At 32.9% G+C, this 18,357-nt stretch overlaps 3 protein-coding genes across 4 annotated transcripts; all 3 read right to left on the reverse strand.

The window, feature by feature from the left end:
• Positions 1–1,161: 1,161 nt before the first annotated feature.
• Positions 1,162–4,199, reverse strand: LOC103860641. Of its 2 annotated transcripts, XM_018657541.2 has the most exons (4): positions 3,947–4,199; positions 3,059–3,576; positions 2,538–2,986; positions 1,162–2,448 (listed from the first exon to the last, which is right to left on the reverse strand). In XM_018657541.2, exons 2-4 carry the CDS (start codon positions 3,543–3,545, stop codon positions 2,302–2,304), a joined length of 1,083 nt encoding a protein of 360 aa, XP_018513057.1. In that variant the 5' UTR covers positions 3,546–3,576; positions 3,947–4,199; the 3' UTR covers positions 1,162–2,301. The 2 variants fall into 2 exon arrangements, with proteins under 2 accessions (XP_018513057.1, XP_033144626.1); XM_033288735.1 differs by having other exon boundaries at positions 3,059–4,198.
• A 1,797-nt stretch (positions 4,200–5,996) lies between these two features.
• Positions 5,997–7,055, reverse strand: LOC103860642 (transcription factor MYB77). Its single transcript, XM_009138286.3, has one exon. The coding sequence runs from the start codon at positions 7,022–7,024 to the stop codon at positions 6,143–6,145; it is 882 nt and encodes a 293-aa protein (XP_009136534.1). The 5' UTR covers positions 7,025–7,055; the 3' UTR covers positions 5,997–6,142.
• A 3,582-nt stretch (positions 7,056–10,637) lies between these two features.
• LOC103860643 (cyclin-D3-3) lies at positions 10,638–17,636 on the reverse strand. The gene is made up of 4 exons (XM_009138287.3): positions 16,346–17,636; positions 16,075–16,267; positions 15,877–15,998; positions 10,638–15,786 (listed from the first exon to the last, which is right to left on the reverse strand). Exons 1-4 carry the CDS (start codon positions 16,802–16,804, stop codon positions 15,574–15,576), a joined length of 987 nt encoding a protein of 328 aa, XP_009136535.1. The 5' UTR covers positions 16,805–17,636; the 3' UTR covers positions 10,638–15,573.
• Between the last annotated feature and the right edge of the window lie 721 nt (positions 17,637–18,357).

Below are 18,357 nucleotides of genomic sequence, written 5' to 3' on the forward strand. Positions count from 1 at the left end.
AGGAAAATACTAAATCAAAAAGCAAAATTGAAGAATTTTTAATCAAAATATACAGTGTTTTTATAAATTACTTGGATTGTAAAATTGAACTCTCTGGAATGGCTCTATGAACTCGGAATGCGATATACAAGGCATGTTGGTATTTTGGGTATTGCATGTCGTTTGATATTCTAGCAGCCATAGATAAGACCACTGAAGACAAGGTTATGTCTTGTCCATCTCGCTTGTGTTAGGCATGTTGAACTATGACCAAGACGGTATTGCTATCGGGACATTAGCAGCAGTGGACAGAGAGGAATCTTTGTCTCCCCCTATGCGAGAAACTCCGGTTCACGAGAATCAACGTTGATGAATGTAGCTCCTTGGATTACCACAGTTGGAGTGGGAACTGTGGATAGAGATTTCCGAGCGATTGCCGTCCTCGGAAACGTCAAAACCTTTGTCGGATACTCATTGTTGTTCAAACAGCGTCGTAGGATTTTCTTATAACTACTACTCTCTATAGTTTCTGTCCTTAATTGTAAGTTTGTTTTACAATCCAGATGATTGATTACCAAGACAAGCTACTCAGCTATTAAAAATAGGAAAATGCTAAATCGAATAGCAAAATCGACCTATTTTTAACCAAAATATACAACGGTTTTATAAACTATGGTAGAAAGATTAAAAATGGGTTAAAAGGGTTTCTAACTTGTTGACGAATGATCAAATATAAAATGGTTGAAAATAATTAAATAAAAAATTGGGCAAAAAATAATAAATTTAAAAGCAAAATTGAAGTACTTTTTAATCAAAACATAAAACAATTTTATAAACAATGCATACAACTGTTTATATATGTGTAAGTTATATTGTGATTTTGGAAGCAAATAAAAATAACTTGTGATCGTTTATAAACTTGACATGTGACCAGGGGCGGACTTACGGCCAATGTAGGTACATGCCCCATACTATGTTCGAAAGTTTTTAACTGGTTGATGTTTTATTAATTTATTTGTTGAGTCTCTTATGGATCCCCCATGCAATGTGAAATCAATTGCTAAGTTTTTTACTGATTTATTTGTTGAGTTGCGGGTGTGTATATATAAATATAATAATTGCGTTGTATATATATATATATATATACTAACTAATAATTCTTATGGTAATGTTTTGATGTTATCTGCCCTTCCTTTTTCATTTTAACTTTTCATTTTATTTTTATTTTTCACGTTTATTAGGTTTTTTGACCGATTATAATCTGTATGTTATACGTCTGTAATTTGAAGAACAGAAGGCCACAAACAAATTTGAAATATAGTTAACAAGTAATGAGCTAAAAATCAAAATAATATTTGAAAATTATCTTGATTCTTGAATGACAACCATATTTGAACAACATTACCAGTAGACTAACAAATATATTTTTTTCAAAACAAAAATCAAATAATACCTAATAGTTATGGTTCTTAAATCCATACTTTTTGTGCTTGAGCTCAAATCGGGCATTGTTCCATAATCAAATTCTAAAACACATTACAACTTTTAGTTTAAATATTTTGTTATGTTAGAAATCTAATTTGTGCCACATTCCAATTTTTTCTTTAGGTCCCCCCCTGCATGTGACTAAGAGAAGGTTACTGGGAAACTAATTTGGGTAGAATTTGATTTTCTTTTAATGATTGGTTTTAATAGTTGTGGATTATGCAAATATATATATATATATATATATATATTCTTGATTGTAAAATTCTATCTAATTTTTATAGATTGGTACAGATTTTTCCTTGATTGTATTACTTATTTTCTATTATTTTTTTTGTAAAGTATATGTATGTTTTTGCTAAGAATTTTCTAAAATATTTTCTTACAATATAGCATGTTTATTTGTCTCTTTGTAAATAATATGTATCCATTAATCATGAAAACATCATTAAAATATTTTCTTCCAATATACACATGTTTATGTGTGTTTGAATCTCGCGCACAGTCCCACGGATTCTCCATCCACATGAGAAGCAAACAAAGATTTTGAATTTTATGAATCGGAAAGGGTCTTATGATATAGAACAATGAAAATAGCCTAAATTCTAAGTCACTTATGCCATGTACAAACTCTGAAACCTATTCTGGTCTTAAAATTCTCAAAAAGCCAAATACAAAAGAGTTAATAGAGAGAGAGGGAAGAATGAACATAATATACCACCAATATTACTACTATTCGAGAGCTTTTTATGAAAACGGGTTTTGGCATGAGGACAAAAGGCTCTGTACACATTAGAGAGAGAGCTATTCAGTAAGAGGATGAGGTTTTAAGCCCTCTTAGTGAGGCGGCATAACATCTTCTTCTTCTTCTTCTTCATCTGACATGATGGTCTCTCCTCCAAACTCATTCATTAGCTTCATGAAACAATGATCAAGCTCTTCTTTGTCCGGTTCTCCTTCATATTCATCTCCATCCAACAGCATCTGGAGACAACCAACCCAATTATTCTCAAAGATTGTCTCTCAACTCCATCGCAAAAAAATAAATATTATAATATGAAAACAATACTTACATCTTCGATTGTGGGAAACCTTAATCCTCCATATGGATTTGGAGAGTTGTTAAACAAAAACTGCCCATCAACTTCAAAAGGAGGAGGAGCTTGAGGTATCATCAATACATCTTCAGTATGATCAGCAGATACACGTTGCCTTCCAATTTGCACCGTCCCTTCTCTCTGATTACGAGCCGTAACGTCACTCCGAGATCGAGCTATTGTTCGAGGCATAGATGATGTATTATGAGACTTGCTCATCATCATCAGCTCATCAACACGCTTCTTCAATCTCTTTGCTCTATCCTGCGCCTCATCAATCTTACACAGTATCTCGCCTATGTGATCATCAGAACAATGTGACTCAGAAACAAAACAATCATCATCTTCCTTGCCCGTAGCTTTTCGCCCCGTCTCACCAGGAACAGGACACTGAGGTTTAAGAGTTGTTGTTCGCTTCCTCTTTTCTGAAACACACAAAGTTTACATTAGAAGAACATTGTAGTCACAACTAAAGAAAGATTCAAACTGTGGCATACCGGCATAAGAGAAAACGTTATGGTTGGAGATGTAAGCAGAAACATCTGTTGTCTCTTCCACACGTCTCCTTCTTCCTCTCTTGAAAACAACACTCTTTCTCTGAGTTTGATCATCACCATAATAAGGTTTCGACTTCTCCAAATCAAAATGTTTACTCTGATAGTAGCTTTGGACTTCTTTATCATACCCTCTTGCTTGAGACTCGATTTCCTTAACCTTGAGCTCTAACCACTTGCACCTCCACATTAATGGCTGACTAAACCTCCTCCACTCATCCGTCAGCTTCTTCTTCTTTAGACCCAAAACCTCAGTACCAATACTACAAGTCTCAGGTAATGGATAATCTTTGCTTAACATAGATTCGGCTTCATCATCATCATCTTCACGAGCACACATTGAATCACCAAAAGAACTCGAAGATGATTGACATAAAATCTCTTCTCCCTCTTGGTCTTCCGACTGTTTTTGATTTGATTTAAGCATCATAAAGCCCCCAAAAAAGCCTTCAGCCTTTGTTCTACTATGACCAAAACAGAATCAGACAATGAGATTGAAAAACAAAACCAGACAGTGAGAGTAAACCCATGTAAGACAAAAGCTTTTAGTATTTTTATTTTCATTGGAATCTAATTTGAAAAAGCGGTGAAATTTGATCTTTACTGATTCCAAAGCCTAAAGTTATTCAATCATATAACAAATAAAAAGGAATTTCACTGGTAAATTTATCAGAAGCTAAAGTGAATCAGTGATCTTCGAAAATATAAAACATGCCCAGCAGCGATTCTAATGAATCAGACTCTGTTAGCGTGAATCCAAAATTTATTGGTGAGCCTTAAACCCTAAACCCTGAGAGAAAGACAGAGAGTAAGAAAGATAAGATTATTCACCAAACTGTTCCGAGAATTGACTGGCCGGTTCTCTCAGATCGCTTTAGTCGAATCTAAAAGACGTTTTAATCTCCACACGAGCTGTTGTAAAAATAAATATTTCACTTTTTTTTTGAGAAAATCGCATAAAAAGCCTTGAAAGTCTCACTTACTAGCACTTTAAACCTTGAAGTTTTTTCGCTAGCACTTTTAACCTTCAAAGTGACATTTTTATCATAAAAAACCTCCAAACAAGAAAAATGACCGGTTGAACAGATTAAAAACAGTTTTTTTTTTCAAAAAATAATTATTTAATTAATAAAATAAACAAAAAAATTAAGAAAAATCGAAAAATTTAACAAAAAACTCACAAATTAAAAAATGAGAAAAATAAATAAGATCAAATTAAAATGGAGAAAAATAAAAAAAAATCATAAATTTAAAAAAAAAGTGAAATTTTTTGAAACTGTTTTTTAAATTTTTATTTTTAATTTTTTAGTATTTATTTTTTATTTTATAAAATTTTAAACCCTAATTCCAAAACCTCACCCATTAACTTTAAACCCTAAAGTTTGGATTAATTAACCCAATGGGTATAAGTGTATATTTACCTCTTTAATGAAACTTATTTTTGTGACTTTGAGCCTTGAATACTAGTTTGAGAACAAAAACTTGGTTTGGTGTTATCTTAGTCTTCTTTTTAATCAACACATATCTCCAATGATAATTTCCGACATTATATTTGAAAATGAAAAAAAAACTTTTTGAATTTTCAATTTTTTGAAATTTATTATTATTTTTTCTGTATTTTAATTTGATCTTATTTATTTTTTAATTTTTAGTTATTTTTTTATTTAATTTTCTAAATCTTTATTTATTTTTCTCACTTTTTTAATTTATGAGTTTTTTGTTAAATTTTTCGATTTTATTATTGTTTTTGTTTATTTATTAATTAAATAATTATTTTTTGAAAAAAAAACTGTTTTTAACCTGTTCAGCAGGTCATTTTTCTTCTTTAGAGGTTTTTTATGATAAAAATGTCACTTTAAAGGTTAAAAGTGTTACTGAAAAAATTTCAAAGTTTAAAGTGCTAGTAAGTGACACTTTCAAGGTTTTTTATGCGATTTTCCTTTTTTTTTTCTTTGGTCAATGATTTTATATGATTCTCGAAAATATCGTAATTGTTTATATTTCATTTAATCTTTGAAAGTAATTAACAATATGTATATTTTCTCACGCCAGATTAGTTGCAAAACAAAACTTTTGCTCAGTTATTGGATTTTCATTTTTTATTAACTTGCATTAATTAAACATAAACATAAACAAAAACATTGTGATCCGCATGGAAAATTTGTACTACCTTTGTTTCATAATAAATGTTATTTTAACATAAAAATGTTATTTTAGAATTTCAATGCAAATTATAATTACTTTCAGCTGAATATTAATTACAAATATAAACAACTTAAATATATTTCAATCATTTTTTTAATCTGTATAAAAAATATCAAAGTGATACAGTACTTATTAAGAAACGGAAGGAGTATAAAATAAGTTGGTACATAATACAGAGGCATGAAATTAACATTGCTTAGAAAATGTTCGTTTTTGTTGCCTTTGTCCACTTGAACTAAAGAACTGAGATCCCCTTGTCCTAATCCAATAATGCCATAAGCCGCACGTTGACTGTAGAGATCACCGGTCTCCACATTCTCACATCTGAAATGACTGTGGGATCACTTTTTTTTGTGGGATCATAATTACACATCTTCAAAATATAAATAAGAATGTTAGATGGTTTCTATAGAATATTGAAAGATAATATGTAGATATTTCTTGTTGTCACACCTTTTATTGATCAGGACAGTGTATACCTCGCAGGCTAACGTGACAAGGTCTCGCTAATCACAGGTCATACAAAAGAATCCGATAACACAATTTCATTTTGAGCTACTCATCATAGGTTTTGGTTCTATATATATCATGAATTCAGATTTAAATTGATTGATTATCAATTGTTTTTTTTTTTTTTGCTAAAAATTTGATTGATTATCAATTGTTCAGAAAAGAATTTTGATTGATCATCAAATGTTGAATAAAGATTATTCCATTAAACTTTTTATCATCCAATTTAATTCCACTGTACATTTTTAAAAAAAGAATTTGACCACAACCCAAAACTGAATTGCTCTTCAAATCTCTAAATCGATTCCAAAACTACTCGACCTTCGTAACAAATCCACTATCCCTGAAACCGCCATTACCGGTTTCGTATAAACCTCCGACGACGAATCCACCACTATTTATCTGAATCTCCGACATGTAACTCCTCACTTCCGCCTTAATCATCTCCTGCACCACCCTCATAAATTCACCTCTACGTCCTTCTTCACTCTCCTCTACATTAATAATCTTCATCTGACTCTCAAACCGCGGAAACAGCAACGAGTTGTTCCTCGACTCCTGACTGACGTCAGCTCCGGGAAGTGACAGTGACAGGCTCAGCGACGTCGCCGGATCCTCCTCCGACGATGACATTTCCACCGGCGACGGCACCGTGAATCCGCCGGAGACCGGCATTGGTTTAAAAAGCTGAGCAGCAACCGGAGACGGAATCGTACTCGAGTCACTGACGCCGGTGGGACTCTCAGGGCTCATGTACAATCCAGTGTCCACCAGAGGAGCAGATTCAGAGCTCACCGATCTCCTCTTCTTCCGCCGATCCTCCTCCGCCGTCACCACAACGAGATCACAGTCTCCTCCTCCTCCTCCGCCTACGAATTTTCTCTTAAGCGTCGAGTTCCAGTGGTTCTTCACGGCGTTGTCCGTGCGTCCGTTGAGGAGACGAGCGATCGTGGCCCATCTGTTGCCGAACTTAGCGCGAGCGGAGAGGATCGTCTCGTCTTCCTCCGCCGAGAAGGGACGGTGCTCAACCTCCGGAGATAACTGATTGCACCACCGTAACCGGCACGATTTACCGGATCGGCCTGGAATCGATTTGCTGATCGCCGACCAGTTCCTCGGCCCGTATTTCTCCACCATCCTCCGTAGCTGCTCGTCTTCTTCTTCGCTCCACGGACCTTTTACACGATCCGCCATTGATTCTTTGAGAAAGGGGAGCGAAGGAAGAAGAAGGTCGAGAAAGGTATTTATACAGAGGAAGTTAAAACGTAACCGGTAACTGGTTGAGTCGGTGGAGAAAGTCATGGGTCCCATGGGCACCGCTTCTTCCACGCAAGCGGTTTTGGAAGTTTTGTTGGGTACAGCTGTAGATAGACACGTGTCATGAACTTGCTGCGTCTATGTCTCTGTTTTCTGTTACGCGATTGAGCGTGCAAAAGCAAGAGAGGAGTGAGGTCACGCGAGTGAGGAACGCGTGGGGTAATGTGGGAAGTTAAAGCGACAAAATCACGGAAACCTACAAGGAAAGCTCTGATAGTTTTTTTTGAACAAAAGAAAAGCTTCCGATATTATTCGGACAATGTGACGTTAAAATTTTAGAAAGTTGTTTTATTTTTATTTTGAAACTAAAATATCTGAAAATAAAGACGATAACGGTTAGGTTTGGCCGTTTGGGTAAAGACAGATCTTTATGCAGTTCTGACTTTTGACTGGCCAAGCCAACCTGTACACCTTTTTCTTTATATTTTTAAAAATACAAAACGCCTATTTTGAAATTTTAGAAAAAGTTTAAAGTAGTTGCAGTTTTGATGCATAATGGACCAGGCAATAATAATGCCAGAATAAACGCAATAAAACAAAATTGTAAATGCAGTTTTTAATAGTATCAAATTAGTAGTTATTTGTATTAACAAGAATTTTTTTTGTCAATTTGATGAACAGTTTCCTTTTACAAAAATGGCTAAACTGATTACCGAACACATGCGTGATAACTGTCACAATTTATTTTCACATACTTTTTCAATTTCAAATTAGATGTTGTTTAAAATTTTCATACATGTTTTTTTTTAAAATAATTAGTCAGTTTCATTTGTATTTAATTATTTAAATTGCACAATGTTAATTGTTTATTAATTTAATTTGAGACAAAATAAATAAATTAATGTAAAACTGCATAAAAATTGTGATAGAAATTTTACTCAATAATGACATTTAATTTAAAACATAGAAAGTAATATATATATATATATATATATACACGGCATAGGAAACTTCACTCAAGTATATACATAATTCATAATTCGAATTAATATTATATTTCATAAACTTGTTATAAAAAAATTTTCTTTTTGCGGGGAATCCAAACATTGTTAATGACTATTTAAGTACGAAGCACAAATCGAACCGGACGACAGAAGTTACGGCCGCTCCTTTTATTATCAGAGCCGATTCGTTATGATTTTTACCAAAAAACTTGTTACATAGAAACGGCCACAAAATATAAAAGTAAATGGTCGGAAATTTTTAAAGAAAACTAAAGTTTAGTGATATGGCGTAAACGACAAAGAGAGTTTGCCCAATAAGAATGCGAAATCATCGCTTACCATCTAAAAATCTTCTTAAAGAATTGATGCAAAGTCCAGGCTGTAATCCTCAACAAACAACCAACTGTCATCCACTGGACAAACTGCCACGTGTCATTTAGAACTATTTTGATAAAGGTGTGTAACTGTCTCTAGCGTTATTAGTAACGCTCTTTAGTCATCTGCACCTTCCCCCAACCTTCCCTTGAACGGTTTCACAACTATTGACCATTAGTAAGTATTCTTTTCTTTAAACGTATCCTTTTCCGTTTTTTTTTATGTCAAATTAGTTACAAACAATAGATTCATTGTCAATCATAGACGTATCAACCCATTTGTGATATAATAATTGATTTGTGTACTAACCTTGATATATGCATGAACAAGAGGAGTAAAGTCATAAACAGGAAAATCTACTGAATTTTGACGTTTTTTCGTAGCTTATAGATAAGAACATGGAGCATCCTGTAATATTCGTGTATAGTACCGAAATTTCTGGTTGTAGCATTAATTTGATTTATATACATCTTTTCAGCTTTTAAATTACTTGGACCGTTCTTATAAATACCCTCTCATCGATCTATAAGTTTGCTAAAAATGTTAAATATGTTATGAAACATATATAATTTGGAATTATTGTAATTGCACGTACATCTGCTTTGTACGCCTACTTAGATTTGAAGGATGCACGTGAACATAATACCTCAGATGTGGAATTATTCCAATAATCGTTCTGTTGATTGAAAATATGTAATTAAACTATTGGTAACAGGTTGTTGTCAAAAGGAACAAGACGGTGCACGATGGGAATACATTATATTGCGAGACCTAATATATATTTTTGCTGTTTGTTGTTACGATCCATGCTTGTATTGTCGGGCCTGTTCAATTATTTTTTTAATGTAGGGTTCCATTTTGCTGACATAAAATAGTGAAATATATTCGAATAAAAACAATACGGTTTAGCTACCAGAAAGATAACACATGCGGTCGTAAGTCGGTGTCTGATAGAGGGAATAACAAATGTTGACTGAGTTCATTGTGTTGTTCTGATTAATAGACAAATCCAAATTCCGTATAGATTTGTTTGACGTTTTGTGAATTTATGTATGAATTAAAAGTATAAGAATCACATATGCGTAAATATGTTGGCCATATCTTTATCTTGCACTTTGTAATTTAATTCTTGGAACGAAAACTATAAGGAGCATCTTCATATTATCATAACTTGGAGCAATTGCAGCTGGATGTATATAAAAATAATATATCAGGAAATTGATTCTTGTCATACTTGAACATATAATACGGTAGAAAGAATTATGAAGCCGAAGCCACTATAGAGAGGAATACCAAATGTTTAGCCAAAAAAAAGAGTAAAAAAAGAAATATAGAGAGGAATGAATATATATATATATATATATACTTCATTATTAAAACTCTTACTGATTTTTAAAAACGTTTTATATACTTTAAAAAAACTTTTTAAATAGACGATGATAATTCCTAATAGTTTTATAGTTTTGATGATGTATGTTTTATCATCAAGTTTAACGGTTTTCTAAAACACACAGAATTCAAGACTTCATATAGATCTTTATGACTAATATTTTTCTTACGAAATTAAAATACATACAATTTGATTTGTTTTTTTTCTCAATAGTAGAAGTTATACATGATCAAGTGTCCCACCCTTGTTCTTTTTCGAATTTGATTCTACTCCCTCACAATGTTAAAGGACACCTAGGCCATGGAAAATGTACAAATTGTGACTAAAATACAACCATTGTAGCATCACCGAGTTATTTTACTAATCAAGATGATGTAGTTTTATGAAAGTAACAAAAAAATCTTCTCTTCTTCCATTTTTTTGCCAAGATTAGTTTCTTGACAGAAAAATAAGGCTCGTTCGCTTACATATGTAAAGGATCTAAGGGGTATTGTTTTGGGGTTATACTCATTACTCATAAACTAAAAGAGATCTAGGGCTGCAAAAGGTGAAAGTAGGTTAGAGAATGGAACACATGAGATAACTCAGCCCCATTATATATTTGATAAAATGTTCAATATATATACACGTTATAGCAAGTCATTGGAGATGTAACTAAATCAGGGATTTAGAATTTTCTTTCATTTTGTGTAGCCTTTGGAAGAAAATTTTACCCAAATTAAATACCATATCCTAAAATAAACCTTTTTTTACTACAACATGCAAAAATGCATTTTACAAAAAAACATGCAAAAATGGAACTGAAACAATATCCACTAACGTACACTCTATTTTCGGTTAATACGCACTTCTAAAATACATATCCAATAACAAGAGAAAATAATAGTGGATAATAAACGAACCTTCCTCTCAAGTTGTTTTCCATCATCAAAATTCAAAAAGTATGCTGAAAAGAGAGGGAAAATAAAGGAAATAACCAGATAGTGGAAAAGTAGTTTCAAAAAAATAAAATAATAACCCGATAGTGGAGGTAAGGTAGGTGGATATACATTTGCTCTAGTCATCCTTCGTAAAGAAGTTGTCATTCTTGATCGGGTCTCTGATAAACTGCTTCGTTGGTCTTCCTTCCGTATAGTGCATATGTGGTCAGGACTGGCCCTGAAATTTTGGAGGTCTCACATGATTTAGTAAGGATTTCAAAAATTTAGAGGTTCAAAATTTTTTTTTTCACAAATTTTGGGGTCTATTTATATATAATTTTTTTAAAAAAATTTGGAAACCGAATGTTTCGTTAAGCGTGGTCCAGGACCGACCATGTATGTGGTGCATCGTGCAGTACAATTTATACGAACGCTTTGTTTTTTTTTTTTGTAAAAATATATGAACGATTTGTTGAACAAATAATTCATATCTTCAATGGCTAGCGTCTAGCCCATGATCTTCATTCACTTATACATATATTATATATATACACTTTTTATAGTCTTACGAAACTTATTATTTGATTCGCATCGCTTTAAGTTAAACTGTGTTTTTTGATAACACTAAGGTTAAGAATTAACCATAAAATTTTACGTATAATTCGTTTGACTTGAAAATTTAAGATATTTGTAATGATAAAAATATGTTGGAGGTCCTCTTGTCTTTGATGGCTTCGATCGGTTAATGGAAGTTTTATAAAGAGGTTGAGGCTGTTGATTCTCCGATGAAGGTTCAGTTAAGAAGGGAGCTTTATTTCCAGGTGTTTGTTTGTTTGCTTCTCGGTTGGTGTTTAGTGTTAGGCTTGTGAGCTCTGGTTTGGTTTTGTGAACTGAAGGTTCATGTTTTCTTAGTCTTGTGTCGTTGTTGAAGGACATGGCATCGCTGTTTCCTCTTGTGCAGTTCGCAGTAAGTTGTCCGGCTCGTCAAAGTTCAGAGGTCTTATCTCTATTTTCCTTTTCAAGGATTGTTTTCGAGGCTGGATACAAGAGTGAAGATTAATCTAGTGTTCGGAATAGTTTTTGTATGGCACCCGTTGTTTGGGTTTGAGCTTTCCTGCTGTGGGCTATGATTATGTTAAGATAGTTAGTCTTTTATCCATGTATGTTCCTTTGTTTCATCAATCAAAACTAGTTGGCAACAAAAAAAAATATGTTGGAGGTTGTTTTTTTCTTCTGGTGGTTCAATCAACCAATGCATGACGTATAAAGATGAAACCATTCGGATAGGAACATATGACATATATGGAACATCAATTTTAGAAAGTTTTGATACACTCGAAATGATTAAAAACGCAAATGATAAAATATGATAATTCTTATTATTTCTTCCAAATTATGTATATAGTTATTGTTATTTTTTTCAAATTATGAATTGTTCACGTTTTTATTTTCTCTTTTAAAGTTAAGTAACATATTTATTTATTTATTTATTCAGTTTTTCTCTCCTTTTCCTCTGTTCTCTTTTTAGGATCCTTTAAAGAGGAGAAATTGCAGAGAAGAAACTCATCTCAACACCATGATGATTTGAAGAACCTTCTCTTTTTTCTTTTTTTCCTCTTTAAAATCTTTCACAGGAGAAATAGGATGAGATGAATCTTCTTGTTCTCGCCGGTGTTCTGATTTTTGACTCCGGCGTCGCATCTGTCCCTCAGATGGTCGTCCGGCCTCTGCCTCCGGTGCTCTCCCTTTTTGTTGGTGATGAGTATCCAGCTTCCGATTCCGCATCACATCTTCCAATCGTGAGTGCTCGAGTTGTGTGATGTTCCATTGTAGTGTATGGTGGCTTGAGTTTGGATGATTGATTGACGTTCTTCTAAGCTCAGGTGATTAAGTGGTGGATCATGAATTTTCTATATCTCCAATACAGTCGTTGGAGGTGGTTTTTAGTGGTCGTGGTTAATTCTTGGTGTTTTCCGGTGGTCAAGTGATTTGGTTGGTCCGGTGATGATTTTATATCATTAATTTCTGGTGAAGGCTCGTGATTCCGGTGGAAGTCTCGGCGGCAGTTTCGGTGAAGTTGGTGGTGTGTCTAGTCCACACATCTCTTTTCTGTGTATTTTGTGTTTCAAGCGGTGGATAATGGGCCTTTTCATTTTTTTTTTTGGGTTTGTTTATGTTGTTTGGACTCGGTCTTTTGGGTTTTATGTATTTTGTGTCTTTGTTGACCTTTCTAAGTCTTTAATAAAATGGAAAACTTAGTGAAAAAAAAAAAGTAACATATTTATTCATTGGTAAGCAGATTCTATTATTTAAAAAACACAGAGCTGGACGATGGAATAGACGAAATTATCCCTTAACGTCTCACTTTCACCGACAAAACCATTTCAAATTTAGCCGCTCAGTCGCCGACTAAAAGACTTTCTGTACTAGTCAACTACACGTGTTTGGTACGCGCACGTGTGACTACTCACATGCACGGGTGCATCTAAACCGAGATCCAGTAGCATAAACGTGCTGCTAAATATAAATGGGCCGTCTCTATACTACGTTCGCTAACTTTTTGGCCCTTGAGCTACTTACTAGTGACGTCATCTTAATTTCTCTAGAAACCAACGGTCAAATACTACTGATTCTTTTCGTTGCGTTCTTTGCAATAGCTACAGGCTTTGATTCAAGAGCCAGGGTCTAAAATGTCACTAGTGATTTGAAATTTCGGATATTTTTATAGGGTTCATGAGATTTTACAGTGGTCGTCTTAGCTGATAGGTGTAAGACGTGTAGTATGTAACTTAAAAGACTCACTGACTCAGTATCCGTAATGAATAATAAAGAGACTAGATGCTGGATTTGTCGAGGGACTCATAAATTCACAATCACTAGTTGATTATAACAACTCTGGTTTTGTAAACTTAAGTGATAATGCGATGTTTCCAGTTCCACTGGTTGCTTATGTTTATAAGCATTTCTACTGGCGATATCAACTGGTTGGTGCTTGAGCTACTTACTAGAATAGCTTCTTTGAGTTTAGGCTGTTCAGCATCGAATCTTTGATACAGTGTTAATCTTTAGAACGTTATAAAACTTTTTACTTTAGAACAATTTCAAATTTCAACCATAACACTAAATGTAGTGTTGAAATAAACATCAATTTTGTGTTTTCGTAATTAATTAAATTTTTTTCTCCAACCAGAACATCAATTTCTACACCAAAATGATATTATATATTATTAATTTAATTTTAATAATTAAAATTCATTAATTATTGTAATTGAATAACTATCAACTTATCACTATTAGATTTTGTCTTTATTTGTTAAAGTTATGTAATTTTACGTCCTTACAATTTATTTAAAATGCTATTTTATAGGTAATTTATCTATTAATTTATTTGTTTTATGTGAAATATTAGTTGAAACTAAAAGTTTATACATTTAAAAATGAGAAGTACAAAATAAATGAATTTTATTTTGTTAAATTTGACTATACTCATTTAGTTATATTATTAAATAAAAATATAGATATAATTTATTCTAATGTTTATTAGTGTGGAAATACAGAATAGTAATATATATTCTAATGTTTATTAATGTGGAAATACAAAATAGTATAAGTTTAAACTAGTTAATAACACTATGTAACTAATTAACGGAAAGTAATACAATACATTATTTCAATATTTGGTGTGAGGGACAATATTATCCAAAATTGGTGCTACACTCATAAAACACAAATTTATGTAATGGTGTAATTTAAAAGAAAAATATTTGGAAAAGAAACTACACCAAATTTGGTGTTTTTGATTCTCATTGGAGTTGGTCTTAGTGTAAAGATTTATTCCTAATATGATTTATCAGAGTCTAGTGTTTTCTTTCTTTATTTCTTGAAATTATTACTAATATTTAATTTTCTAGAGTGCAATGAAGATACTACTTCCAAAAAAAGACACAAGGCTCTGAAATAACAGAACAAATAGTTCTCTTCTGAGTTCTGAGTTGTTTGGTTCTGGTACATTCACTCCTTTCAACCAAAAGCTTGAAATTTTCCTTTATTTTGAACCTATTCAATGCTATTTGGTCCTCTGTAACAACAAGACTCTTCTTCAAGGAAGGTATTTTTATTTTATGTTTTGACATGACATTGCAATGACAAATACAAGAGAAAGTGATGTGTAAAAATGTTATGTGTATATCTCTTCTCACACAGTTTTGCTTTTCACCACAAATGAAAAGAAACAAATACTTAAATCAACCCAATTGTTTGGTCTAACTTCAAATGATTTCAAATAAAAACAACTATGGAAACTGGAACAAAAAATAAACAAAGAAACGCATGATTTGGAGAAGCCAAACAATGCTTACGAAGACGAGAGTTTTATTTGATTCTCAAAATTATTAGTTGTCCAACCAAACCAACTCTTTTAGTTGTTTCTTCAAATCAGAGTACAAATTTCCTCAAATCTGTACTAAGTAGATAACCAATAATGTCATGTGATTTTTCAGACAAAGGACGAGTACTATGATGATAACATTGGTTCTTATGAAAGATCCAACACAAAAAGACAAGTCTGGAGTCTTCGATTGTTTGCGTTATTAAATCATCATTCAACCGTTACACAAGTTGTTCATAAGAAAAACATCTGTGTTTTTTTTTCAATGATCAAATACCGATAAAGTAAACCATGTGAAACCGTCCTTTAACACAAGAGCCAAGTAAAACACATAATGTTTCTGCCTTACCATAGCCGCTAATATGTAAAACAGGAGAAAACACACATATTTGATCGGTTGTTGAAAATTATTAGCGAGGACTACTAGTGAACACATCGAGAAACATTCTGTTTATTGAAGACAACTTCATCTGCTGCTCATGCACTCTTCTCCTCTTGTATAGAGGCTCTGAAGACACAACCCATGACTCGTTCGAGCCATCAGAGCTTAATGACGCATGCATCACCCTCTTCTTGCTTGGATTGTGATCTAACACTAACTCATAGCATTTATTTACTTTCTCCTGAATAAGTAAAAATGAATACGGAATCAGTTCTTGATCTTAACACTTAACTACATTGCCATTTATTGATCCAATAGTAACACCACATACCGGATCGACTTTGAGTAGAGTCATGAGCTGAGATTCGTATTCAGCTTCCTTGAAATCTCTAGCAACAGAGACCATTATTGCAGTGGCTAACACAGAAGGGGTGTAACTTAGAAACCTCGAATCTGAAAGCCACAATAACCCCCAAGAGTTTAAGAACCACAAGAGATCAAATGATGTAATAGTGGAAGAAGGCATTACCATGAACAATGGAGAGCAACAGAGATTCACATCTACTCAAGAACTGGTGAGAGTTAGAGCTGTATCGACGGATAATATGATCGAAAAACGAGACTGGAGTCACAGGATGCATCCTCCATTGAAGAGTAGAGAGAATCAAAAGCTCCATTCTTTGTATAGTCTTAGCTTCAAAGACATATCTCGCCTCTCCCACCTTTACACCAAAAAACACGAAACTCAAACTCTCATTTCAAGAGTCATTTTGAATCTGAGTAAGTAGAAATAGACTTACTTGGAGATCTAAGAGCAACGGAACACGGATCTCTTCAACTTTAGCAGCTAGAGACAAACAAGCGACAGCTGTCAGCTGAGACATCCATGGCTTATCTGTCTGAAACTTCCTGCTTGTAATAAACCTATCGAAGTAGTTTACAGCGAGAAGAGCCGTCAACGAACTAAACCCGTAGTAGCCTTTCACTCTAAAAATCCAACCGAGTGCGTTTTCACGACACAGATACAGAAACTCGTCTAAGGCTTTGTCGGAAAGACACGGTTTTAGCTCGTCCTGTTTCGAGATCAGACCTAGTAACTCGTCGTCGTCCCATAACATGTCGTGATAGAGAAAACCCAGATGAAAAGATGGAGACTTTACGACGCTCTCGTCTTCCTCGAACACACTACAACTCTCTTCCTCACAGAAAAGCATACAAAACGGTGCGTTTTGGGTCTCTTCCTCTTCTTCTAAAGCCATATTTTATCTTCCTCTTTGGTGGGTGAAGAGATTGTGAAAGGCCTTTGTTCATTCTGCCATTAGAGCTCTCTCTCTCCCCTATGTGTGAAGAAGACAAATGCCAAGAAAGTGAAGGGTTTTAATCTCACGCTTGTCCTCATTTTTGCTTTATTTTTCTTTGTTTTTTTATTTTAAGGTCTTATTTTTATTATTTTTAATTTTGTCTTTTATTATTCGGATGTTTGGCGCGCGAGAAAATTGATGAAACCGTACTTCTCCTTTGTTTTATTCTCTGGAATGGAAAAATCTTCTAATTATTTATTTGTTTTTTTCCTTCAAAATACTGAATTAAATTAATTAATAATAGTTTAATTAACCAGCGATATGTGTTATTACGAAAAGCTTTGCTCACGCGTTAGTCACGTGTGTATACACGCTCTTTAATCCCTATCCGTCCGATGCGGATAATAGAAGCTCTCTCAGTTGAAGCGTGTGATTTACGTGATCTTGTGATGGTGTTAAGAGTTTTCAGTGGTGTGAATATATCGTTGACCATTAATTATTTCTGTCATCTTTCGGTTTTTGAGCATCGATGATTACTATAAGATTATTGTTTGTCTTTTTCTTTAATACTTTGATACTATAATGTAGCAAATAATTATTGAATTATTTAACTTCAAAATTGTAGCCTGTGAAATCATTATTTTTGAAATTTGAAAGTAAGCTTTTAGATCATTGCTTAGATTGTAATTCTTACGTAGATTTAAAAAGGGCAATTGTCAATAATAGCACATTTTAAGTTTTTGTCTAAAAAATAGTGCTAGAAGGAGATTGTCACAAAAATGACATTTATTAAAGGGTAAAATATCCCTAATACCCTTGGTTTAAAATTAAATAAATAAACAAAAATAAATAAAATAAGAATAAGAAAAATGAATTTTTTTTATAGTTTCAGATCATATGTTTTCAGATTCGAAATTTTTACAATTTTTTTTCGAATTTTTTTTTATTTTTATTTTTTATAATTCAAAAATACATTTTAAAACTATTTTTAAAATTTTTATTTTTAATTTCTTAGTATTTATATTTTATTTTATAAAATTTTAAACTTTAATTCTAAAACTCCACCCTTTAACTCTAAACCCTAAGATTTAAATTAATTAACCCAATGGATATAAATGTATATTTACCTATGAAACCTATTTTTATTACTTTGAGCATTAAATGCTAATTTGAGAACAAAAACTTGATTTATTGTTATCCTAATCTTTTTCTCATTTAAAAATGCTTGAAACAACAAATACAATTACGAGTACTGCAAATGCATATTCTTTTGTCGTCAATTAAATTTGATATACGGAGGGGATGATTCGAAATGATATAACAATCTTATAATAATCAGTCGTGGGGTCATATATGTCAGAAAAATCCACGTGGACGAATGGTAAGTTTAATCTGGTCAACGAGCTGACATAAACATTTGAATAAGCAATAACATATCAATAATTAAATTTTACTCGTTCTGTTAAAACGCTCGCGCTTTTATATTATTATTTTAACTAAATTAGATTATT

The sequence above is a fragment of the Brassica rapa genome, chromosome A03, assembly GCF_000309985.2.
Source record: "Brassica rapa cultivar Chiifu-401-42 chromosome A03, CAAS_Brap_v3.01, whole genome shotgun sequence".
NCBI classification, from domain to species: domain Eukaryota; kingdom Viridiplantae; phylum Streptophyta; class Magnoliopsida; order Brassicales; family Brassicaceae; genus Brassica; species Brassica rapa.

What these genes read in the sequence shown, in the direction of transcription:
- LOC103860641 (XM_018657541.2), bottom strand. Translation starts at nt 3,545, where the DNA reads ATGATGCTTAAATCAAATCAAAAACAGTCGGAAGACCAAGAGGGAGAA. An exon ending in TAACGTTTTCTCTTATGCCG is followed by an intron (nt 2,987 to 3,058) that starts GTATGCCACAGT and finishes TGTGTGTTTCAG; the next exon opens with AAAAGAGGAAGCGAACAACA. An exon ending in GGTTTCCCACAATCGAAGAT is followed by an intron (nt 2,449 to 2,537) that starts GTAAGTATTGTT and finishes GGTTGTCTCCAG; the next exon opens with ATGCTGTTGGATGGAGATGA.
- LOC103860642 (XM_009138286.3), bottom strand. Translation starts at nt 7,024, where the DNA reads ATGGCGGATCGTGTAAAAGGTCCGTGGAGCGAAGAAGAAGACGAGCAG.
- LOC103860643 (XM_009138287.3), bottom strand. Translation starts at nt 16,804, where the DNA reads ATGGCTTTAGAAGAAGAGGAAGAGACCCAAAACGCACCGTTTTGTATG. An exon ending in CGTTGCTCTTAGATCTCCAA is followed by an intron (nt 16,268 to 16,345) that starts GTAAGTCTATTT and finishes TTTGGTGTAAAG; the next exon opens with GTGGGAGAGGCGAGATATGT. An exon ending in GTTGCTCTCCATTGTTCATG is followed by an intron (nt 15,999 to 16,074) that starts GTAATGCCTTCT and finishes TGTGGCTTTCAG; the next exon opens with ATTCGAGGTTTCTAAGTTAC.